Source organism: Ornithodoros turicata, unplaced genomic scaffold (genome assembly GCF_037126465.1).
Source record: "Ornithodoros turicata isolate Travis unplaced genomic scaffold, ASM3712646v1 Chromosome58, whole genome shotgun sequence".
NCBI classification, from domain to species: Eukaryota; Metazoa; Arthropoda; class Arachnida; order Ixodida; family Argasidae; genus Ornithodoros; species Ornithodoros turicata.
This window is the reverse complement of record NW_026999385.1, coordinates 411,303-435,810: the sequence shown is the minus strand read 5'-3', so window position 1 is coordinate 435,810 and position 24,508 is coordinate 411,303. Positions and strand designations below refer to the sequence as shown.

General features: G+C 48.5%; 2 protein-coding genes across 4 annotated transcripts in view; one reads left to right on the top strand and one right to left on the bottom strand.

Moving 5' to 3' along the window:
* The window catches only part of LOC135374426 (fibrous sheath CABYR-binding protein-like), a 95,087-nt gene that overhangs the window by 21,865 nt on the left and 48,714 nt on the right, over nt 1–24,508 (top strand). The window lies entirely within an intron of this gene.
* LOC135374439 (phospholipid scramblase 2-like) lies at nt 1,026–20,835 on the bottom strand. The gene is made up of 7 exons (XM_064607401.1): nt 20,657–20,835; nt 11,912–12,292; nt 10,880–10,942; nt 10,628–10,782; nt 7,461–7,625; nt 5,579–5,722; nt 1,026–1,263 (listed from the first exon to the last, which is right to left on the bottom strand). Exons 2-7 carry the CDS (start codon nt 12,240–12,242, stop codon nt 1,090–1,092), a joined length of 1,032 nt encoding a protein of 343 aa, XP_064463471.1. The 5' UTR covers nt 12,243–12,292; nt 20,657–20,835; the 3' UTR covers nt 1,026–1,089.

Here is a 24,508-nt window from a genome sequence, read left to right as displayed (position 1 = left end):
GTCGCATTTCGCGCGGCCCGACCCGCGTCGGACTGGTCGTTCTAGCTAGCAGATGATTCCCGGCAGCCAATAAAAAGTGCTGACTAACTTGATGTCATCACACACCAAGATTAGCATGGGCGAGATCGCCGCCGCTGTGCGCGTCCTTGTGAACTAATTTTCTCAGGAAGTTCGCTCTTCCCAATGGAAATATTTTGCGTAACTGTTCTCGAAGGTAGTAGGGAAGAAAGAAAAAAGGAAAAATGTTGAAAGTGCATTTCATGCAACGCATTGCTTCAATCAACAAGTCAAAAAGGTCCAACACCAACCTGGTGTATATAGTGCGGAAAAAGGGTAACGGTGACAACAATTGAACACTGCAAATAAAAACACATCAGGGAGAACAACTGAGTTAGTTACAAGAACTACTTTTAGTTACCAGTTTCAGCTCACCAAACTCAGCGGTATATATTTTCTAGCCATCAAGCACAGCAATACCTCGACGCCTGGACAAACAACGGAAAACGTCTCGCTACGCGATTATGGACTTACGGAGCAAGCTATATATATGGCGTCTTCCTTTCCATTGTCCGCATAAGGAAATCCCGTATGTGGCGCTGTCATCGCTAGAAAATTAATTCTAAGCCCAACGTCACACTCTGGCTGTGTTTTCTCATTCAATCCGAATATTTTTCGCCGAGCGAGAATGTAAAACGATCACTACAGACGGGAAAAAAAAAGTTCCCGTAGCGACAAGTGTTATAAACGCCTATACGCCTCCTTTTATCGATGTAACGCAGTGATGGCCACATCGCGTGTACGAACGATTGCTGCGCAGTCGTATTCCCGATCCACGCACACTCTTAAAACATATGCTTCGTTCAATCGCGTGTGTGTGTGACGGTTCCAGAATCCCAAACTGCAGGGCGTCTAGAACTGACGGTCTCCTAGAACGTCCGCACTAGTCCCTGCGGTCTCGTGAATACCTCAACGACAGGACAGTATATAGATAGATATCGAACTAGTTCTAAATAAACCAACAGCAATCAGTTGTAAGATAGTATTTTAAACAGCAAAGCTTGAACATTGAACTTTGAACCTGAACTTTTTTCAGTTCTTTGGTTTACGCTTTCTAGCCTTCCCTTCCATCTTATCCACGAAAAGTCGCCTTTCATCCATCTGTTGCTGTCTTTGGACCATGATACAAGTGACTGGACAGCAGATGATGAGCAGCGCCCAAGTAAGGCACAACGATAAGTGACCTGCGTCACACACCATGACCCGCTGTAAAAGAAATTGAACGTGTGAATTGAGCAGCCCCACTTGTGTTTCTGGGCTTCATGACCCGCTACAGTTAACCGACGGTCTGGGAAAAGGTATTATACTCATGAGTCATGACATAAGAGATATACAACACAACTCTCCCATTGTTTTCCTCACGCCATAAGTAATGTGTGTGACATCTAGAACCCTGCGTGACCCGCGATTACCTAGGGATAACCTATATAATTTCATAGATTTCTTACGTTTCGCGGTTCAGGTGCTGGTGACATTTTAGACACCAACACGGATAGCGGGTGGGACGCATTTGACAAAAAAAAAAAAAAAAAAAGGAATAGGAAATATTCGCGAAAATTGATCCGGTGTTTAACGCGCACTGGTGGATAACGCGGGGTGTACCTCGAAATAAAGTGTAAATAAATGTTATCGGACTATAAAATTCACAGTCGCGCGTAGGAAACTGCCAACGGCGAACTGAGACTAACCTGGACATAAAAATACAAACATTGAACTTGGACTAACGTCGTAATAAACTAACCAACATGCTGCGCTCCGTCGTGTCCGCCCCCTAAGCCTAACTGCTGCTAAAAGGACTTAGAGAGACATCGAAAACACGTGAATTTGAGTGGTTAAATAGTGACGCCGTGTCTTTTAAACACCGCATATCAACGAAGCAGCCGAGCATTCTCCTTTATTTTCCTGGCTTCGAGATCGGGGATTTCGCGACTGGGAATATCGAGGTCCTCCCATAACGATCTTTACACTTGAGCAGGACTGAAGGACTGCACTCTTAGAAATGAACTTCACCGCAAAGCACGCTCTTAGCCAGCCACCATCACGAATGATATCGTTATCTGCCCTGATTTGTTGAAAACGGGAGACGTACGCCTCTTTTGTGACAATTATGAACAGGATAAGTGTCACAAAAAAGGCGTACACTCTAAATCTGTTCACACATGGCGCACGCCTTTTTAGGTGTAATTTTGGTAACATCATAATGGAGCACGGTTTCGCACAAATTTTCTTTACTCGAGTGTTGTCTGTCCTCCAAAAATTTAGTCTTGAAACATCTCAACATTGTTCAACAGTATTGTAGATACTTGCGCGTGCTCGATTATCGATAGCGATGCATATATGCATTAGCTCGTATCGGGTGATATCCAAGACATAATGAAAGCAAGATTTGCACTGACACTTGATCTTTAGTAATGGTTTCCGAATTTTGTAAAATATCATACTGGAGATGCAATGTTACACAACCAGATTGAATGTGCATAGCGCACACCTTTAAAGGTGTGAAAAAGTTTACAGTGTACGCCTTCCGTTTTCAAGAAATCAGGGCAGATAACGATATCATTCGAGATTATGGTTGGCTAGGAGCGTGCTGTGCGGTGAAGTTCATTTCTAAGAGATTATTTCCCCCAGTGCACACAGAAGCACGCACGCTGAGTACAAGTATCATTTATTTTTATTAGTAGTAGTAGTATTATTACTGTTATTATTTGTTATCGCTATTATCGTTTAATTTAACTACAAGGTACGGCCTCTATTTTAAAGTAACTTGACCCTCAGCTTACTCCGCGTGTCGTGCCGCCCTCAGTCGCACCGGAGAGTAGGGCAATGAGACACCCAAGCGCTCGTTCTGTGGTAACGCGGTGGATGGGTACAGCAAACCGTCCAGCCGTATACTAACCCATCAGACACAGCCATTGGGGAATACTCACAACTCACGCATGTGCTTCTCGTCACCGACGGGTTGCATTTTGTAATGAAACGCAGGTTGCGGGCGGGTCTTCACTCTCAGAACGGAACGTCACCGCATGACACGTTTTGCGCCGACCATTGCCACGAATTATACGCTTGTCGCTTCTGATTCGAAGAGAGAGAGGGGGGCCGTACACTCTTAAAAATGAACTTCACCGCATAGCACGTTCCTAGCCAACCATCATCTCAAATGATATCGTTATCTGCCTTTTCTGTGACAATTATGAACAGCACAAGTGTCACAGAAAAGGCGTACGCCTCCCGTTTTCAACAAATCAGGGCAGATATGGATATCATTCGAGATTATGGTTGGGTAGGAGCGTGCTATGCGGTGAAGTTCATTTTTAAGAGCGTACGCCTTTTTGTGTCAGTTTGGATACACGATAATTGATACAAAGACACTCTTAAAAATGAACTTCACCGCATAGCACGCGCCAAGCCAACCATCACCTCGAATGATACCGTTATCTGCCCTGATTTATTGAAAAGGGATGCGTACGCCTTTTTGTGACACTTACGCTGGTCATAATTGTCACAAAAAAGCGTCGCCTCCCGTTTTCAACAAATCATGGCCTGTAACGATATCATTCGAGACGATGGTTGGCTAGGAACGTGCTATGCGGTGAAGTTCATTTTTAAGAGTGTGGGGTGCGGGGTACGTATACGGAACATGACCTGCTCTATTCTTTCCAAGTGGGTTCCACATAGATGAGCTATGATTTGAGTGCTTCCAATCGACTAATCCTTGCATCGGACCTCGACATACCAGCAGCACCGAGCTAGTAGTACCGGTGTTCACTGCTTTATGAGGATTGCACGCTACATTTTTGTACACAATACAACACTGCTCCTGCGACTTGCTAACGGAAACAGTTAACATCACTAATATTCTAAGCGAGGAAGGGGATTGCGCATGCAGACAACGGACCACAGCGGACGAACGGCGCCAGCCTTGCAAAACAGCTGGCAGTACCGTTTAACCCGGCTCTCCGCTAGATGACTGGCGCGTGGCAAGGTCTTTATAGTAGGTCGTGATGTGTATGCGCTGAGGCATATAATTAGTGTGGGCAGAACGCACAGCAGCGCCGTCGTCAGCAACGGCCGAAAACACGACACTCAACTTTGAATAACGTTACAGATGCTTTGCTCGAGAAATTTAGTAAATTTTTCTTCACACTAAAACACACACTGGCCGATGCAACAGGTTTAAAAACAATCTAAACCCGACGTTTCATTTCCGGACTGCTACAACCGAATTTGTAGATGTGACTTGATCTCGACTTGCAGATGCCTTGGAAGGGCGCAAATGCACTTCGAAAACCCTGCTCGGCTTGAAGCGTTCTTACGCAGTGAGCTCGACTTGACACGTGTGGTGAAAATGATAAGTCAGCGCTCGGGCCACTTTGAACCCGACTTGGATAACGCTCCAGTACGGCAGCTTCGCGAAGCCACTGACACTCAGAATCTTGCCTTGGCTTGGCTTACATGAGCAAACACGTCATCAATTTGTTTACATGGACTTTGCACAAGCATCGATGCCAGATAACAGGTGTTGACACATACTATAGGCACTGATGCTAAGAAACGTCACGTTTTCACGCTGCAAAGCACATTTTAAGAGCAAACTTGAACGAAAATCTCGCTCCCAGACGCAGTTAAAGTTAGCGGGCTCTTGACGAAGTAACCCTGCGGGAGGATCCATGGAGGTCACAAGCCGTCTTGAGCGGGGGCAGGTCTTGGCTCAGACTTGCACAAGTCAAGATGCGGCTTCAAGTCATATCCATGAATTCGGGGGTTAGGCCCCCTTGTTCAATAAATGACGCGTCCGGATTCCAGGACGGGTCTTTTCGAACCCGTATGCATGCACTCTTAGAAATGAACTTCACCGTATATAGCACACGCTCCTAGCCAAGCATCACCTCGAATGGTATCGTTATCTGCCCAGACGGGAGACATACGCCTTTTTTGATCGTTTCTAATCTGTTTTACGAACCTTTACGAACCTAGTTGTGTAAGCAGTACCATGGTTACGTTGCAGTGGCTCATTGAGAACTTGATCGCTAGGTCCCTAATGGCGAATTGGGGTGATTACTTTGTGGCAGCACGACCAAGCTCGATCTCGGAAATCACTGCTCTGTGTGTGGCGCTGGATCACGTGACTGTTTCCACCGGAACATGAGTGTCAGGGATCTAGCGGTTTTACTCGCTGGGATCACGCTAGTGGCATCGCGATCGCTCGTCTTCGGGTTTCATGGTCTGCTAACCAACGTAAACTTTGACGTGCGTGCCAATGCGGGCCCTATCGCCACCCTCGCAGTGCGGATGCGACGACGCCGGATATAGTTGGGCAACGCGCTGCCCGGTCGTATCGAGGCCGTGAGAAGAAAGTGCTAGCTGGCAAATTCCTGGCACTTGCAAAGCGGTACGTGAACGTACGAGACTGCTGCGCATGGACCAAGCGAACGTGACTGCTCGGAATCTGGCTAAAAAGGTGCCACGAAATGACCACTCGATTTAACATAATAATACTGAAAAACTGATTTGTGATTCTCACCAGCAACAAGGCAGCCGCAAGCACACAGGCCTTTTGGCTTCTGCTCATTTCCTTTGGAAATGACACCACGATTGCGTCCGTGTTTGTGTCGGTGTCGAGCTGTCGGTCTATGCAGCCTACTTTCTTCCCGCTTAAACTTTGCACCTACAGACACAATAGGAACTCCAATTAGAACTCTCCCTCAAAACTTGGCATACTAGCGTGTGATGGACGTAACAGGACGCGAGCGAGGCCTGACATAGTTCAGAGAGGTTATGGCATCTTGCTTATCTAATGACCGTGACACTGCTGTATGGATGACACAACCAAGCATGTGAACCAAAAGAAACACAAAAGAGAACGACAGTCCGTGTTAGTCTTTCGTCTCTCGTCTCCACACTGAGGGTTTTATCGGTTTCAAGTTTGATTTACCCACCCGGCCAAGTTCATCGCCGAAGCCGAAACTCATCGCGGGCATCATGTCGGGCGCCTCCGCTACACTGTATCTCCGCCAGTGAGGCTGCTGTGGGAGAGGTCACGGGCTTACGGGCACCAATAGGAATGACCGAAGCTCCCGTTCCTCTGACGTATAAGGAACTTCCCTAATGTGCTAGTTAAAAAGTGTGCTAGTTACCCAACCGTAAGGAGCTTCCTTCAACACGTGATGCAGCCCTAAACTTCAGAATGAATGAAAATTGATGGGGTGGTCGATGAAGTTCCATAACTTAGTTCCCTAGCCCAACCCAGCCCAGCAACGATATGCGCTCAAAGCTCTTTTGACATTTCTGGACACCATCGGACTTCAATACTTATTGTGAAGGAGCTCCTTATTTTATTCCTCACATCCCCACCAGCAATGGGGTAGAGTATCGCCTCTGGCGATGAACCTCCCCACTCTCCATCTCAAAATAAAGTTGTTGTTCCATAACTGCAGAGCTCTCACTAGACGAAAGAATGCAACCAGCGCAGCTCGTTGTGTTGTTCCTTTCGTCTATAGTAGCAGCTCTGCAGCTGTGGCCCTAAACGTCATCATCTTCAAGCTCGTGCCACACCTTAGACCGACATGCGTTACTACATGCCTGAAAGTTCCGCACAAGAGACTGCCAAAGTGCAAAGTTGGGGTAGTTGGTGTAACATTACTGGTTTAGGCTGCTAAAGGGATCGACGGACAAAGAAGGCGACACAACAACAAAAGGCAGTGCTGCGCGTAGTCGACCAATTTGCCACATTGCCGGTGCCTACATATGGCCCAAACGTCTGTTAAGCACAGCACGATCCACTGCCGGAAAAGTTACAATGCATTTCTCTCCACACTGGCAATCGCATACTGCGGCTTCTCCTTATAAAGTGCCGTCAATTGTGTACACCATCCATATTCCCAATTCTTTGCTGCTGTGCCTTCGAATAAATGTCATTTGCGCTGAAATTTGTGGAAGAACACTAATTCAAAGGAAGTTAAGTGCTAACCGTGTTCTGCGATAGCGGACGATCACGGCAGCTGTGTTAACCGTCGTCATCACACTCTTTCTAGTACGTGCTTGCGTAACATTCGCGTATGTTCCAATTATTGCAAGAATTGAATTGTTAAACATGCGTGCTATAAATCGCTATTTAATCACTTAACCGTATCGTAACCTTTTACATTTCTTGCTGTCCAACGACATCGCCTCCATTCGCGCCATTGTTCGCGACAACTTTTCTATGGGGGCGTCACGAAGCTTTCAGGCCTGCAGGAGTAAATATCTGCCTAGGCCAGGCACACCGCCAGACGGCTGCAGCTCTGATGTCCGAGCTTGACGCATACGTTTGTTCATTGGTTTATATCTCGCCATTCTCTAGTGTAGAATGATGTTTGCAATGACCTTTAAACGTGCGTCGAGGAAACGTTCTATAGCATTATTACCTGGAAGGTTATGTTCTTGACAGTAACCGGGATGGAGCAGGGTCCCCGCACCTTGAGGACGGGCTTCCGTGATGCGTCACAGATGGACAGTGATACACCCCACAATGTGGCGTCCTCGAACACAAAACCAATATCCTTGTCAGAGGAGTCTTTCACGTGCATTTCCTGCATTTGCATAAGAATCACGTGACGTGAGTGACTCGTTTACCGATAGTTTTGATCCTGAACGTACATTTTTGAAAGAAAAAGAGAGACTAGGATGAAAACCCCAACAACTTGGTGGCAGAAGGGTTACAGTTCCTTAGGCACCAGCAGACAAAAGTGACTCACAGACTGACCACCCTGACGTCGCTCATGACGCCGACGTAAAGACCAGTAAGTGCTACTACGAAATTAACTATAATGAATTAATTATTCATTAGTATTAGTAATTAATTAGCTAATTGTATATCTATTAAATTAACTAACGAAATTATTAGCTATACGAGAAGACGGCCCAGAGTTGGTTTATCCGCAGGGATGCCCGATGGACGTCGCCGGCACTTCATGAGCATATTAGTCCAAACAGAAAAAGGAAAGAATACGTCAGGGAATATGTACGTGACTCAGCCTTACATAACCTGTAGGTAATATCCACTGTAACAGAAAAAAAAAAGCAACAAGGAATTTGGAATAATCGAATGGCACATTTATTGCTCTACTATCCCATATCTGCATCGTGAAACCTGCTCGGGCAGCACACCGATGTTGGACTGACAGCGGCCCAGTGTTCGTTTTGCCGACACCCATCATGTCGGCCCAACATCCGTTTTGAAACATCTCCCCCGAGGTCGGGCTGACATCACAGCTGTACACAGGGCCGATGTCACAATGAGACAGTGGGCCGATGTCAGTTGTGGATGAGCGACCGATGGCGGGCCGATACCTCTGTGATCCTGGCTCTCGGAGGATCCGCTGCCTTTTGCCGCAGTTTTGGGACGACACGCGACTAACCAGTGGATAATCATATACGTGGTGGACTCTGCACTACGTATAATTTGTGAGATGTGCCAGAAGTGTGTGAGTTACCTGTGCTCAAATTGTTTATCCCAAGCAGCACCCCGATCGATGTGCTCCTGCCGACACTCCCGATATCGGCCCAACATACACTTTGCAACACCGCCCAGAGTTGGGCAGATATCGGGTCAGGATATTGGTCCGATATCATTTGGATTGGACATGCTGCTGATGTCATTTCGACATGCTACCGATTTGTGACCAATGTTGTGCGAACATAATTGTATTTGTATTCGTGTGTTGGCGATCGTAACTAAACGCTAGACTCGTTATTTGCGACGAAACTACTTTTATTTCTGCCATTGTTTCTTACTCGTTTCATTTTTTGATGGTTTCCTTTGTTCCTCATATTTCCCGTGGCGGACAATGAGCGCGGCGTTACAGAAAGCAAGACGAAAAAAAGTTTAAAAGCTCCTAGGACCACGAAGTGCAAGAAGATTTCAAAAGGAACCGGCATTGCTTTCGAAGCGAAAACAGATACTATATATTTCATGTTTTACGAGCTTCCGCAAATTCGAGAGCCCTGCTCGTCTCGGAATCAAAATGCTGGAGGTGACGTGTCTCAGTTTAATTCGCTCAAGCATATATACAAACGAGGCTCAAGTGAGGAATTGCTTCGAATACATCAACGTGCAACGTGCAATGCATACTCGACATCAACGTAACGAATGTGTTTCCTACTTGCTTTTGGCGCGGGACACCAAGTAAGTCGATGGAAAGCCAGTGTCAGCGTCATGTCGTTGGCTTCGGTCAACATCGAGCCGACATTGCCAACTTTAGTTGGATGTTGGTCGCAAGTTGGCAATGTCGGCGTCTTGTCTCTGGTTTCTATAATCATCAAGCCGACATTGTCAATCTCTGTGGGATGTCAATCGAAAGTTGACATTGTCAGCGTCATCTCGCTGGTGTCGGTCAACACAAAGCTGACATTGCCAACTTCAGCGTGATATCGGTCGCAAGTTGGCAGCGTCGGCTAGATGTCGCATTTTTCCATCAACATTGAGCCGACATTGCCAACTTCTGTCTTACATCGGTCACAAGTTGGCAGTGTCGGGGATATGTTGGGCCGACATGCCCAACTTGCTGCTGATATCGGCCCGATGCCGTGTGCTGCCTGGGTGTTAGCTCATCCATCAATCCGGAATACCGAACTTATGTAATCATGCAAGAACCTGCGACAAACACGTAAAATGCTCGCAAGTCTTGTATGCAACTTAGTACTTGGCGGTTAAGCCTCAGGTGGCAAGCAAAAACGCGTGCTGATCGCAAACCCTGCAACAGGTGGTTTTTGCGCCACGGAAACAGAGAAAGGAATAGGTAGAAACAGGTCTGCAACAGGAAAGGATGGGTCAGTTCACTTGGTGAATCTACGACGCTTTTCATGGCGCTAGAGAGACGCTAACATGAACGGATGTAATCTGTAGCTCCAATGACAAGTTAACGAAGCTGAAGCTGCTATTGAGGGCTTGAGGTGCATTCGGGCAGCTTAGAGGGGGAGCCACAATGCGTTTTCTGTTTTCTTCTCTATAAAACTGTTCAGTAGGCCAGTAAGATGCACCATGCAAAGTAATTCACGCCACAGGTTCATAATTATCGCAGAAATTGAATTTAAAATACGCCGCAAAAAGCGACCGTGCGCACCGGCGGTGAAGAGCAGTACCAGCCTGTGATCTGCTTGGAACCTCGCGCTGACTCTATATATAAGGAGAACGCTCGCTGATTGGCCTAGAGAAATGTCTGCTACTCTGCTGTTCGGGGTTCTGAAAAAGTCTTTCTCCTGGCTCGGTAATGATTCGGCCGCTCCTCCTATCCCCAATTCTCCGGGACAACTGGCAAAACTGGTTTACGGTGGCAAAGGGACAAGGCGCTGACCCCCGCTAACCGGCGAACGAGTTCTCCTTATAACGTCATCGGTGACGTGCCATCATACCTCCTCATCCTGGTTATACCTGGAGTGGCGAGTTAAGGGTGAACGCGCGGAACCATGTTTATGTGAGTTTTTTTTTCTGTGAAACAAATTGCCCCCCCCCCCCCCCACACACACATGAAAACCTTTCGTGCTTCTTCTACTACTGTCCTCCTTTAACGAGCTAGCTTAAAGCAGCGCTTACCTGCCTTGCACACCAGCCGATGCAATACCCTCGGACTCCACTCTGACATCGGAGCGGTCGATGTAGTTTTAAAATTTGTCTCTTCTGAGTGTCTACGCCGCGCAGTGCGCAACTGGCATTTCCTATGCACATGCAGTATTCGCAGCGGTCTTGTTCTGTAAGTTAAGACGGGAGCATGGTGAACTACATTGTAACATCACTGCCGCCATACGATAAGCAGAGACCAGGAAGGTCAGGATGGGTCTCACTAACCGATGTTGAAGTAGCACGTCTCTTCCATATCGCTATTGTAGACGACGAGCCACTCTTCGGATTCTGTAGGAGACGTGTCGTAAATCTCCAATAATTCTACCAATCAGACCTTAGTCACTTAATTCAAACCGGGAAAAAGGGTTCCGGTCGGTCCGGTCGGCGCTAACATGAATAACCGTGCGGACACTCTTTCGAAGGACGTATGTAACTACTAGATGATTTATTACCTATAAAATTGATTAACAGTTCAAGTCATGGGCTTTCGTGCTAAAGTAAGATAGCAGGATGGGATGTAACCCTCATTAAAAAAATCATGAAACGAGCACGTACGTAGAAATAGAAACATCCAATCCAATCAAATCCCATGAAATGAGAAACATCCAATCGCAGAGTTTTGGCAGTCGAAACCCAAACTGTACGCCGGAGCGCAGGAAACCGCTTTACGGCCGAGATAAGCCGACGACGATTACAGCCATACGCGCCTCAGGCGCACGGTTTCGGTTTTGGCTCATTTGCATAGCAATATGCATGTGATGCAATATGTGATTTATATTTCAACGCAATGGCTTTCAACAAGCATTATCTCTTACTCTGCTACTCCAGTTTTGTCCGAAAGTCCCTAATTAAATATTTAATGATTTTTGTGCATAACTATTCATCTAGGAGTTGCAAACTCTCTCTGCGGAAGCACGTCCGGCTGGCCGTACAACTAGACTGCAAAAGCAGTAACTGTGCAATGAAAAAACACCGTGTTCGACATGTAAAACTTATTTAAAAAATACAGTGACGTCATAACTGACGGGCAATAATAGGAGAACACAAGACAGAAATTGAACATTAAGCGATAATCATGTAAATATCCCATATATCTGTAATATGTCTGGTTAGTGCTGCCACCGTTCAGTGCCGTTGACACCTGCCACATGATAATGAAAGTGGCTGCTGACACCGCAGACTTCGCGGATGCCAGCGATTTAGTAGGCCGGTGAACGAGGCGTAACGACGTAAATATGAATACAATTTTGTTCTTACTGTCGTGCCCTTTTTCTGGGTCCGAGTTGATGATTAGGCTACTTATACCATCCAAGAAGCTTAAATCTCCCGGAGGCAAGCATCCAGGACGTGGAGGAATTGATGGCTGCACGGTGAATGGCTCGGGTTTAGGAGCAGCTGCTTGTACTGGAACTGGCTGTTGCTGTGTCGCCTTACTCTGGTCCGGAGCCGTACTCTGCAGTATCGGTACAGCTTGGTACTGTACTGTTCCGCCTGCGGGACCTCCTGGTCCTAAATTCGGTGGACTCCGCGCAACCTGAATTTGTACCGTACTTCGCGGGTAATCTGCTTTCCTCAGAGCTTCAGACATTGGTTCGGAATGCGGTTTGCACTTCGTAACGATTACTTGGGACCTGTAAACTGCAAGTAGAGACGCAAACTGAGGGTCATGAACTGCGCATGAGGTGCATCATGAGCTGCGGCAATTATCGTATAACCATACTTTCACATTCAGTCGCGATGGAAGGCAAAGCAGAATATGCCGGCGGATGGCTGGAGTTCTCTACAGACCCCCTGGGCAACAGAACGAACGTTGCGAAACATTGCCTAAATAATAGTGTTATGTAATACGTTAAACTTCACGAATATAGGGCACAGTGCTCGTGTACAGCATCACAGGCTTATGTGGGCCGCAAAGCTGTTGATCTGGCCAGCAGACCAGCACCTACACTCTTCACAGCTTCACCACATGGCACCCTCCCAGCCAACCACCATTCCGGTTTCCGGATGATATCGTCTTGTCTCCGGACTTGTTGAAAACAGAAGGAGGCGCCTATCTCGGATATATTTGTTATGTCCTGATACGACCACAGGCCATTCCAGAATGTTTATTCATAGCGATGGCCATAGGGACTGTGCGACAAACTGGTGGCGCCGTGATGCGGCCTCCAGAGAAAGTATCTTGCGTGATAGCCGCCGGGTAGCCAGCAGTAGAAATGGTATGATGATGACTTTATGAAGTTCGCCAGCCGGAGTCCCCGACGATGATAAACCTGGAGGAGTCGTTGACGATCTCTTCCCAATCGTCGTTCCCGGGTCCGATTGATACTGGACCTGTTACCTGTCTTCACTGCACTGGAGCCGAGACTGAAGTTCCCGTGATGTACGAGGGGTTTATTTACAACCATTATTTACAAGAGTCAAATATAACACATGACGGAGGAAAGTCGAGTAACCTGACTTTCCGACTCCGTTGTCCAGCTCAGATCCCCCTTCTCACCCTCTGACTCCCCTTAAAAGGGTGACAACTTGGGCCACAACCTTAACTGGGATGGCCAATCGGGCAGCCCTGGTTCAAACTTCATCAGCCCCTGGTTGGACTGGTTTAAATTTTGACAGCAGCATTTCCTCGGAATTCTCCGCCCTTCATTCTCAATTTACGAGTAACGGTCTCGGCTGTCAAGTCGTGCACATCGTAGTTTTGAGCAGTGCAAGACGCGAGAGCCTCTTCCCTGATTTAGTGTCGGGGAAAACAATTGTCCCCTGTCGCCCCCGCTGCAGCTGCGTAGCCTCCGTGGTAGCCAGCGAGTGGTGTCCACCCTGAGCTTTCTAACGACCTCTACACCTCCTTCCCAAAGTCCATTGTTCGACTCTGCGGTCGACAATGGTCACACGAAGAATTTGGTCGTTAGTGAAGAGTTCTTCATCACGACATTTGACAGGCCCATCGCGGCCACAAAAATGGTCCCTCAACGTTTGAACACGTAGCCGTCAACCGACGATGCAACGTCCAATGGTGATCACTGCTTCACTGACTGTGACACACACGTTCCGTGCAAAAGTTTCCATGCGGTCCCCACGGTTAAAACAATTCAAAAGAGCACTTTTAGAGTCACACATAGTCAGGCGATACCTTCCCCCGTTCGCCTCAAGGACACCGCCACATGTTCTGTACCGCGCTTAACTGGGTCCTTCGCTATGACTCCCCTGCTCCCAACCCGCGTTTTCCAGACGCGACAATGCGTCCGCGTTGCCGTGGGCCCTGCCCTTGCGGTATTTGACCGTTAAGCGGTATCTCTGCAGCGCCAACGCCCACCTCATAAGCTTCGCGCTATGAGGCGTGCTTTCCGTGAGGTACGAGAGTGGATTGTGGTCCGATACCACGAATACCTCCGCCCCGTACAACCAGTTGTCATACCGCCCGAGGCCCCATATGATCGCAAATGCTTCCTTTTCTATTGTCGCCCAGCGTTGTTGGGTTGGCGAGAGCTTGTGACTGGCAAACGAGATCGGGACCTCCCTGCCCTCCGAGATTTGTGATAAGCATGCCCCGACGGCATAATCGGAGGCATCCGTGTACAGCCAGTACGGCTTAGACGGGTCTGGTGTTGCGAGAGCTGCGGCCGATGACAATGCGTCTTTTAGATTTTCGAACGCCCACGGAACCACATTTGAGACCCTTTTTCCGGTCAGCGCTGTCAGCGGTAAGGCCAATTCCGCGTAATTGGGTATGTATTCTCGGTAATACCCGAACAGCCCCAAGGCGCTACGCACGTCCCTTTTGGTCTTAGGCCTCTTTAGACCGCTGATGGCTGCCAGCTTCTCCGGATCTGGCGCATGGCGTCCGGATCCAATTATATGTCCAAGGTAGGGAATCGATCCCCGTGCTACGTGGCACTTCTCGGTGGCTATCGTTAGTCCCGCCTTCCGCAGTGCACCGAACACTGCTCGTAGATGTTTGAGGTGGTCGCCCCACGCTTGCGAGAATATCGCTATATCGTCGAGATAGGCGGCGGCATATTCTCCGTGGTCGCGCAGTAGTGCGTTTACAATGCGTTGGAAAGTCGCGGCGGCATTCTTTAAACCGAATGGCATAACCCGCCACGCGAACTGTCCCTCATGCGTCACGAAGGCAGACAATGATTGCGATTCCTTGGCCAATGGTACTTACCCACGGCGCAAGTCTACGATGGTAATGTAGCTCGCCCGTCCCACACGCATGATTAGTTCTTGCGGCAGAGCCATCGGGAACGCGTCCTCCCGCGTGACTGCGTTTAATGCTCGGTAGTCAACGCACATTCGAACGCTACCGTCCTTCTTGGACACGCATACAACCGGGTGAGCGTGATCGCTCTCCACGGGGTAGACTAGACCCTGCGCGACCAGCTCTTGTACCTGGCGGCTTACCTCACTTTTCAAGGTTTCGGGAATGCGGTACCTGTGTGGTTTCCTGGGTGTTACACCTTCCCTCAAGCTTATGCGGTGTTCTCCCACCTTAGCGATTCCCATATGGTTTTGGAATAGGTCGCTGAACTCCGAGAACATGGCTCCAATAGCTGCTTGTTGTTCTCTCGCCAGGTGATCAACCTTTATGGTCCCCAGGGTATCGCTTGCGGTATTCGAACGCGTTGATACGCGAGGTGCGTAACTGATCTCTCCGAACTCGTCGTCCGCCTCGAACACCACCCCGACCTGATTCACTCTAGCGTGGTATCCCCTTAACCGATTCGCATGCACCGTCCTGCGTTTCCCTTCCGCGTCTTCTATGACGTATGTGTGCTGTCTTTCCTTTGCCACCACCGTGTGCGGACCGCTCCACCTTGGGTGTAACCTACTGGGTGGGACAGAATCGTGCAGCAAGACCTGCGTCCCGACCGCGAACTCCTTCGCTTTCGCCTGTCTGTTGTAATAGCCTGCGTAAATGTCCTGTTGATTTTCACCCGTCACGCGCGCAATTTCAGCGGCTCGGTGAAGCTCTTCCCTGAGCTTCCGCAAGTATTCACTTGGGGATTCGCGCAAAGTGTCAGGCAGATCGACCTCCCCGGTCCATGTATTCTTCAGGATAGCCAAGGGACCCGTCGGTGTGCGACCGTATAGCATCTCGAAGGGCGATATGCCAATAGTGTCATGCGGGACTTCCCTGTATGCCCACAGTAAATAGGGTATGAATCTGTCCCAACCCCTCTGCTCCCTCTGGATGATGTGATGCAGCATATTTTTGAACACCCGGTTCCATCTTTCAACAGAACCGTTGCTTTCCGGGTGATCAGGGGTCGAAAACCTCGGTGTGCACCCAACTCGTTTAAGGAGTTCCTGTGTGAGAGCGGCTGTAAAGTTAGTCCCCTGGTCGCTGCATATTTCTTCCGGGACCCCTGTTCGACTGAACACTTCCAGAAGCGCCTCACACGTTGCTTTCGCAGTGAGCGATCTTAAACAAATTACTTCTGGCCACCTAGTGTCTAGGTCTACTACACAAATCGCGTAGCGGTGCCCACGAGATGACGGCGGCTCGATCGGACCGATGACGTCAACGTTCACACGCTGAAACGGCCGCTCGGGTCGCGTCAATGGAGTTATAGGTACGCGATCGTTTCTCCGCCTGACGGATCTCAGCTGGCAACCGTGGCACGACGTACAATGTCTTTTGACATCTGCCTCTATGCCGGGCCAGTAAAAGCTATACTTGATGCGTGCCATTGTTTTCTTGACTCCAAGGTGCCCACCCCAGGGCGACTCATGCGCAAGCAACAACACTTCAGTCCTTCGCGACTGTGGGAGAACCAGTTGGGTGACCACCCTTCCCCTGATCCTATCTCGGTGGTATAAAATACCATCTTGTATGTACATACCACCTTTGCCGGTTCCCGCGTCCCTAAATGCCTTGGCGAGTGTCGCGTCAACGCCCTGCGCGCTCCTCAGCTGTTCTGCCCTTTCCGACCTACTTAGCGTAGCTGCAGCAGAGTCGCCTGAGTCCACACCTGTGACGACCGCGCAAACCTGAGCCACCGCATCCGCTTCCCTCTCTATGCTTTCCTCCCCATCGGTACTCGACGGTTTTTCCCAAGCCCGAGGCGACGGATGCTCTCCCGTTTTGCTGCGGTCTCTCGCCTCGCATTTATGTGACCCTTCCTCATTATCCTGCGCGGCTTCTGTTACGTCCTCGCGACGCACACTGTTACCCGCTACGTGGTAATCCATTGAACACGCGCACAGGACGGAAGTATGGTGGTCTATCTCGCGTGAGACGTGACTCTGTTCGCGCGACAACGACAAGGGTAACGTTACCAACTTTACCGGGGTCTTGTGGTTGAACGCCGAAACTAGCTGAATCGACCCACTGGGCTCTTGTAACTCCTGCGGAACCAACGACTCCCGTAGCACTGTGACCTCGGCTCCCGAATCGAGAATTGCGTTTACGGGGCGACCAGCGCACGCAAGATTCACGCGCTGCAGTGTCGACAACCGTATCGCACTCGTTTCTCCGATACCCGCACGTGCCAGGAGCACTCCTGCCGTTGGGGTCGGCGATGCGTTTTGAGACGCGGTCCCGACGCCACCTGCACCAGAGTTCCCACGCAAAGGAGGGCAATCTGCTTTCCTGTGCCCTGTGTCGCCGCACCTGAAGCATCGATTCCCCGAGTTACCTGGACGGCTTCGTCCCTGCACCCTTTTTGCCTGACCGACGTTCGCGACTGGCGCTGTTTGATTACGTCCTGAACCTTGTCCCAACGACGCCGACGGAATGTCGCCGCCCGGACGCTTCGTCTCCGTCGAGGCATTAGCGCCAGCGCGACGCTTCCCGTCTGCCTCATCGTACACGGCGAGTAACTCCGCGATTTCGAATGCATCAAACCAATCGTCTCCCTCTCTCAGTGTCACGTACTTGAGAGCGTCGGGCCCTATGGTTGCCTTTAGTTGATCCGCGACGAACAGATTTTTGAGCGTCTCCAAGTCCTTGATTTCTCTCGCCTCAATGTAATACGCGAGGTAACTACTCAGTCGTCGCACGAACTGTTTCCAGCTCTCGCCTTTTGTTTTCGTCAACGATAGGAAACGACTCCTATATTCGCTTGGACACAGCCGTAGTTCTTTCAGCACTGCCGATTTAATGGTCTCAAACGCGAATTCGTCGTCTTTGCTCATCTGAGAACATAAGTAACCCATCCGGCTGGCCACCGCCGGATAAATCAAATGCGCGCGGATGTTCTCTGGCACATCGTACCTCTCAAACACACACTCGACCGTATCAAACCACACGGGTGCCTCCGCGTCAGCCGGGAATTTTGGAATTGCGCCCTGCAACATCTTTGAAAAGTGTTTTAATGGGTCGGAATTCTGACTTTGACCTCCCGACAGTGATATTCGGTCCCCGTCCCGCGTGCCACCCGCTTGCCCAAGCTCCGCGAGTCGAACCTGTAGCAACAGTTGTTGCGTCCTTTCTTTTTCGATCGCCAATTTAGTTTGCAAGTCTGTTTCGGCGATATCCGTGACATCTGAACCGTTGTCCACCCTCGCACCATCACCTTCGTCTCCCCGCTCCCCGTTCTTGCTACTCCTTGTTGAGGGACCCATCACTAATCGTACACTGATGTGGCGATGCCCCCAAAACAAACAAGAAACGGTGCTCACCGACTTCTCAGAGGCCCTTGGCTACACGGTCCGCCGCAATCTTCCTTTATAGCTTCTCCCGGGCCGCTTTGTTCCCGAAGCTCCCCAGCGATGAACTGTCGCTGTCCTTGAAGATGCGCCTGCGGTCGTCTCGTAGACAAGCGCACTTCCTAGCACTCCCTCGTCGCTGTCTTTATCACCAGACAGGCGAATTTTCCCCCGGGGTGCAAACTTGAAGAACGGAGTTTGAGCACATCCACCAGCAGTGAAGACCTCCTGACAGGATCCCGTCGGCTGCGCCAGTAGAAATGGTATGATGATGACTTTATGAAGTTCGCCAGCCGGAGTCCCCGACGATGATAAACCTGGAGGAGTCGTTGACGATCTCTTCCCAATCGTCGTTCCCGGGTCCGGTTGATACTGGACCTGTTACCTGTCTTCACTGCACTGGAGCCGAGACTGAAGTTCCCGTGATGTACGAGGGGTTTATTTACAACCATTATTTACAAGAGTCAAATATAACACATGACGGAGGAAAGTCGAGTAACCTGACTTTCCGACTCCGTTGTCCAGCTCAGATCCCCCTTCTCACCCTCTGACTCCCCTTAAAAGGGTGACAACTTGGGCCACAACCTTAACTGGGATGGCCAATCGGGCAGCCCTGGTTCAAACTTCATCAGCCCCTGGTTGGACTGGTTTAAATTTTGACAGCAGCAGTTCCTCGGAATTCTCCGCCCTTCATTCTCAATTTACGAGTAACGGTCTCGGCTGTCAAGTCGTGCACATCGTAGTTTTGAGCAGTGCAAGACGCGAGAGCCTCTTCCCTGATTTAGTGTCGGGGAAAACAATTGTCCCCTGTCGCCCCCGCTGCAGCTGCGTAGCCTCCGTGGTAGCCAGCGAGTGGCGTCCACCCTGAGCTTTCTAACGACCTCTACACCAGCTTTGTTTACATGTGAAGCGCGGGTGTCTTTTTTCGCCACACTGGAACTGTTGCATCGCTAACTGTGCCACCACCTAAACGAAATCTTCATGAGGGACCAGATGTTCCATATCTCGTGATTTCCATGCATCCAATACCACCGGGGGCACATACACTCGCAGCGAATAGCGTTCATGACGCGCGTTCGGCCATTGCATGAGGTGTGCACAACACGAGCGAATATGTTCTATTTCTTTTGTTCTAGTTTCGATGAAACTGAATGAGGACCTGCAAAATGATCAATGATTTACAGTTGCCACATTCGTGACGGTGAAACGCCGCTGGATACTGTATCACCGTCAAGTGCATCGACCAAACGGCAACCTATTTCGAGATAATGATTGAGATGTTTCATCGATAGTGCCCAGAGCCGATATTGCTCCCGGTAATCTGGTTGACGAGTCTCACAGTGAGAACGGAAGTTCTACGTTGTCCAAAAGGTTTTGTATTCACACACCGACCATTTCACAGCTGTCGTGGCGCAAGCCTACGGCGGTAGCCGAGGAGAAAACTCATATAATTTCTTCTTTGAGAATCTTATACAGTTATTGTATCTGAAGGTACTGCAAAAACTGCAGTACAAGGTCAGACAATAAGTTGTGACCTCACGTGTTTATTTGTATGGATAAAACTGACGCACGATGTAGATTTCAATGACGAAGCTATGTGTGCAAAGAGGACGAAAGGAATACAAGACTAAGTCAAAAACATGATATTACAAATGCTCGGAGTCAGAGAAATACACGTATATAGCCTTCGCTAGCAGGCCATTATTTTGTGAGACCTCAAATAACCATCCTCTCGACGTATCACTTACAGGTGTTTTGACCGTACACATGCGAGTGGCTGTTCTCCTTCCGCACTGTCAGATACATCATGAATACGGTGGTTGCTTCTGTGCAGTTTGTCTCCATTCTGCGTTCGCGCCCCAGAAAAGTTCCACATTATTTGCACTTCGAAAATTAGCCCTCCTAATTACGGCGGTCGCCACGCAAGCTACGGTTCCACTTGAGAATGCATAGAGCGCGGGCGGCGTGGTATCACGTCGGATACTTCCAAGACCGCCACTGGCGGCGCTGTCGCGACGGAGCAGCGCGCCCCCTTTAGGTGTCGCACGGTCCCTGTACGACCGTCATCATCAATGTCCAGTGGAGACAATATTGAATGTGCACGCATACAGCTAGAAATGGAGGTATAAAGGATCACACGTGATGGGATGTTCCAAGACATTGCATCTGGGTTGACTAGGGTTTGTTATGCTCAAGCAGTATGCGAAGGGCTAATAAATGCGTGGCCGTAGAATGTCAGTACTATATGGTACACTTTTTTCTCACATGCTAAAGGTAGCATCTGTCCCTAGGTGGTTCAAATACAGCTGATACTAAGTGCGACGTTGAAACTCCTTGAAATTCTCTTACCCGTCTGCAGCAGTGAAATTTGAGCCCAGCAAAGGGGGGGGGGGGGGGGGGCGGTGCTCGTTGACTCGTGGCGTTCCAGTGGCCGTTCGCAGATTCTGGTTTGTGTTGTTGTTGCTCCTCGAGCGGGATGGTTTGCTGTCACACCGGCCGCGAGGGCTTCGAACTGCGCGCGCAGTGCTTACGATGTGGCTCGCTTTGTTTAACATGGCATAGTACCAATCGTAGTTTAAGGGAATGACATAGGATGGCTCAAAACTGATCATATCACTGCGCATGCAATCTACTAAAAACGTCATACAAATTACGCTTGTGCGGAGTGGTTGGCTACAGTGTCATGTAGGATCAACGCGTGACAAAATCACCACCTTCTTCGTGTCACACGTCATAGGCAACATCATTTTGCGATCACATGACTTTTTTAGCGCTCCCCCTTCCGAAGAAAACCAAGAGATGAGCGCACTTTGCCAATGTAAATGCTATACGGAATGGTTAATTATGGAGCTGGAGTTCCTTAGGCGACATGTAGCATCGCATCGGCCGAATGAATCTTAGAGCCGGCGGTGTCATTATCACATCTTTGGCAGTAGTCAGCAGAGCTGTGAAGTAATGAACTAGGAGCAATTAAATTACAATAATTACTTACTTTAGGGTAAGTGGCTACACTGTATGTAACGAAGAACTCTTAGGGATGAATACACTCTTAGAAACGAACTTCACCACATAGCACGCTCCTAGCCAACCAGCATCCCGAATGACAACGTTCTCGCCCAGGATTTGCTGAAAACAAAATAGGCGAACGTTGTCATTCGGGATGATGGTTGGCTAGGACCGTGCTATGTGGTGAAGTTCGTTTTTCGTTGGTTCGGCACAGTTCCCATAGAAGTCGGCCCAGGACGCATATTCCCCCAGGGCGTCAGTTGTGACGTTGCCCACCTCTGTGAGGCCAAAAACGGCGAGGCCTATCACCATCACCACCACCACCACCATCGTTTTTAAGAGTGTAGGTGTAGCTGTAATTTAATTATATTTTGCCTGCAATTTTAACTCAAGCCACAGGTACTTTCCGCTGTCATTCTACCGAGTTAGCTGTAAATAAATATCTGTCTATAGTGTTCTTTGTCTGTACAAAAGCTAATGCATTTCTACTGCGTTCATAAACTCAATGATGTAAACTTTGAACTCCTGTTTTCATAAATTGATGAATTTTGTGATGGTCTGGGTGAAACACCTAAGAGTCGAGTATACGGTGCCAGGTGGCATATACGGGGTGTTTCACCTATGGTGTCGAACGATATATGAAAAACATACTTGCCCGAAAATTATGGGGTCAACGGTGTTTATCTTCCGCGAGTTTTTGCCATGCCGGACGTGGGAACACTTCGATTAATTTTCGGTTTCGAGAAATTTAATTTTCTGAATCAACCCCGATATTTGCCAATCCATTGTCGGATTTACCACATTATATTACAAAACAGAGTCCCTTCCAAAATGTTATAAAATAGCTGATAAAAAAAAAAAAAGGAAACACCGAAAAGCGAAACTCGTTTACCGTGTGCTTGAAACCGACCGACTTGAAACCGACTTTACCGAAAAGCGAAAACCGTCGTTTAGAGAGGCGCAAATAATAGTCGGGCGTTCACAATCCTCCGTACACCATGCAACAAGGGGCGAAAAAAAAAGAAAGCAACAGTGACCCTCCTCATCCTGTTTCCTCCTCACTGTTTTCGCTGACAACTGTGGCGTTTGAACATTGCTGTCGTAATCAGCAGAAGCATGAGGAAAGTGAAAGGGCGGCGTCAACGTTTTCTTCCACCGGTTTTTCTTCTGCTTCAAATTCTTCTTCCACCTCAGACGCTGGCCGTTATCCACCAAGGGAGATTGGCGACAATTTGCGCCACTCGAACGGCCTTTTTCAGCTTTTCACCTTTTTTTTACTTCCCTGTAAGCGCCGCGAATCAACTGTGGCTATGAGCGGCGTTCAGACGTGAACAGATGGAGAGTGGACAGCAAGAAGGAGGGGGTGATAGAGGGTTAGTATGCGTTCTGGGCTGCTTCAAGAGGAACCGTAACATTCGCCTGGAAAGTCTGCCGGACAACCCATGAAAAACCCGAGACAGCACAGCCGGTGCGGGGATTCGAACTATACCTGGGTAAATTACTTGTAAAATGTAATTAAATTACATTGCTCATTACTCCAGTTACAATTAAATTAAATTACATTACTCATTACTGCAACTGAAACGTAATGAAGTTACATTACAATTACTGCGAAAAAGTAATGACATTAAAACGCCATTACTTCGCCATTATTGGCATACATGTTCCCGAATTTTGTGGAAGGCACAAGGGACAAGAACACAAAAGTTGACGAGACTTGCCTTCCCGGAAATTCAGGGAAATGTATGGTGACAACGTAACAACAGTTAGCTTGTACTCTTTTATTTGTCTCTTCTACGTGACAGGCTATATAGTGTGCCACGTATGACGTATCGTTCCACAATGTATAAGGCGAAGGTGACGCTAAGTATAACGACAACAGGAAGATTCTCTAGAGGATGGAGCCCGCAGACAATGATTCTCCAAGGCTACAAACCGTTGATCTGGAGAACGTTTGTTTGTGGGTGCCCTAACCCCTAACTATAAGGCAACTGACTCGTCTAAGGGAACTGATGTTCCCGGCCGTGCCGATTGAGTGCGTCACCGAACTTCCTGCCATGTGCAAACACAGAACACACACTCGATTCTTTTGTAAAAAGTAATGAGTAATGTCATCAAAATTACTGCCAAATGTAATTAAATTAAATTACAAATTACATAATGTAAAAAGTAATGCATTACATTACAAATTACCAGGAAACGTAATTCGTTACAGTAATTTCATTACAGTAATGACGCTGCTACCCAGGTATGATTCGAAGCCGCCTCACCTCCCAGCGTAGAAAGCTTACCACTGCAGCAGGGAATTTACGAGGGGTGTTCAAGTCAAACCAGGACATTTCATTTTTCGCAAAAGTAAAGTGCACTTACAGGCGAGAAATTAGATTGTTGCATTGTTCACATAAACAATTATCGCATGTAGCTCGTTTTTGAACTTCTGCGTCCAAAAATCGTACCTTCAATTATTTTCCGGGAGATTTGCAATGCGTGGCCACTTCAAGTTCAAACGCGCCTTGCCTCTAACATACACAGGCTAGTTCGCAGCACAAACTTGCGCAACATTACTCAAATGCAGTATACAGGCCACATCGGGCTTGTCACGAAGATACCGCCACGTCGTTCCTATCAGCCGCATGGCATGTAGTGGCTTCACAGCAAAAATCGCCAGGCTTACTTACGTGTCTTCATCATCATTCATCTGTGCCGCTACGGCCGCTTGTGCGTCTGAGTATACCAGCCTGTAAACATTTTCTTCATTTCGGACTTGAACACCCTGTTGAAGTACACATCTAGCGGCTGCAGATGACTTGTGCATCCGGCTGGTATGCGGACCTTTGCGAATCCGATTTTTGTCTTCCGATCACAACTCGCGAAATTTAGGGGCCGCGAACAAATCGCGAGTGCACAATTCGCGAACTTCGCGGGCCGCGAAAATAAAGGGTTTTACAGTATCAACTTCACCATCGTATTTACGTGTTTTACTGCAAGGATATTGCATAAAAGTAATTCCTGATAACGAAAGAAGCTACAAAACGACGTAGAGAATCAGAGCTATTGCTTTGTTTAGAAACAATTTGGCCGCTGAATGTAAGCGCATTTGATGGTGTGCTATGGTCAATCCTCATGCATTTCCTTATTCTACCAAGAATATAGAAAAAAAGGAGTACCTCAGATTGCTAAATTTCGGAGTTCAGT

Coding starts and splice junctions, on each gene's coding strand:
- LOC135374439 (XM_064607401.1), bottom strand. CDS start 12,242: ATGTCTGAAGCTCTGAGGAAAGCAGATTACCCGCGAAGTACGGTACAA. Junction 10,783..10,879: donor GACGTGCTACTTCAACATCG/GTTAGTGAGACC, acceptor CTTAACTTACAG/AACAAGACCGCTGCGAATAC. Junction 1,264..5,578: donor TTGCGGCTGCCTTGTTGCTG/GTGAGAATCACA, acceptor TTTCTTTTACAG/CGGGTCATGGTGTGTGACGC.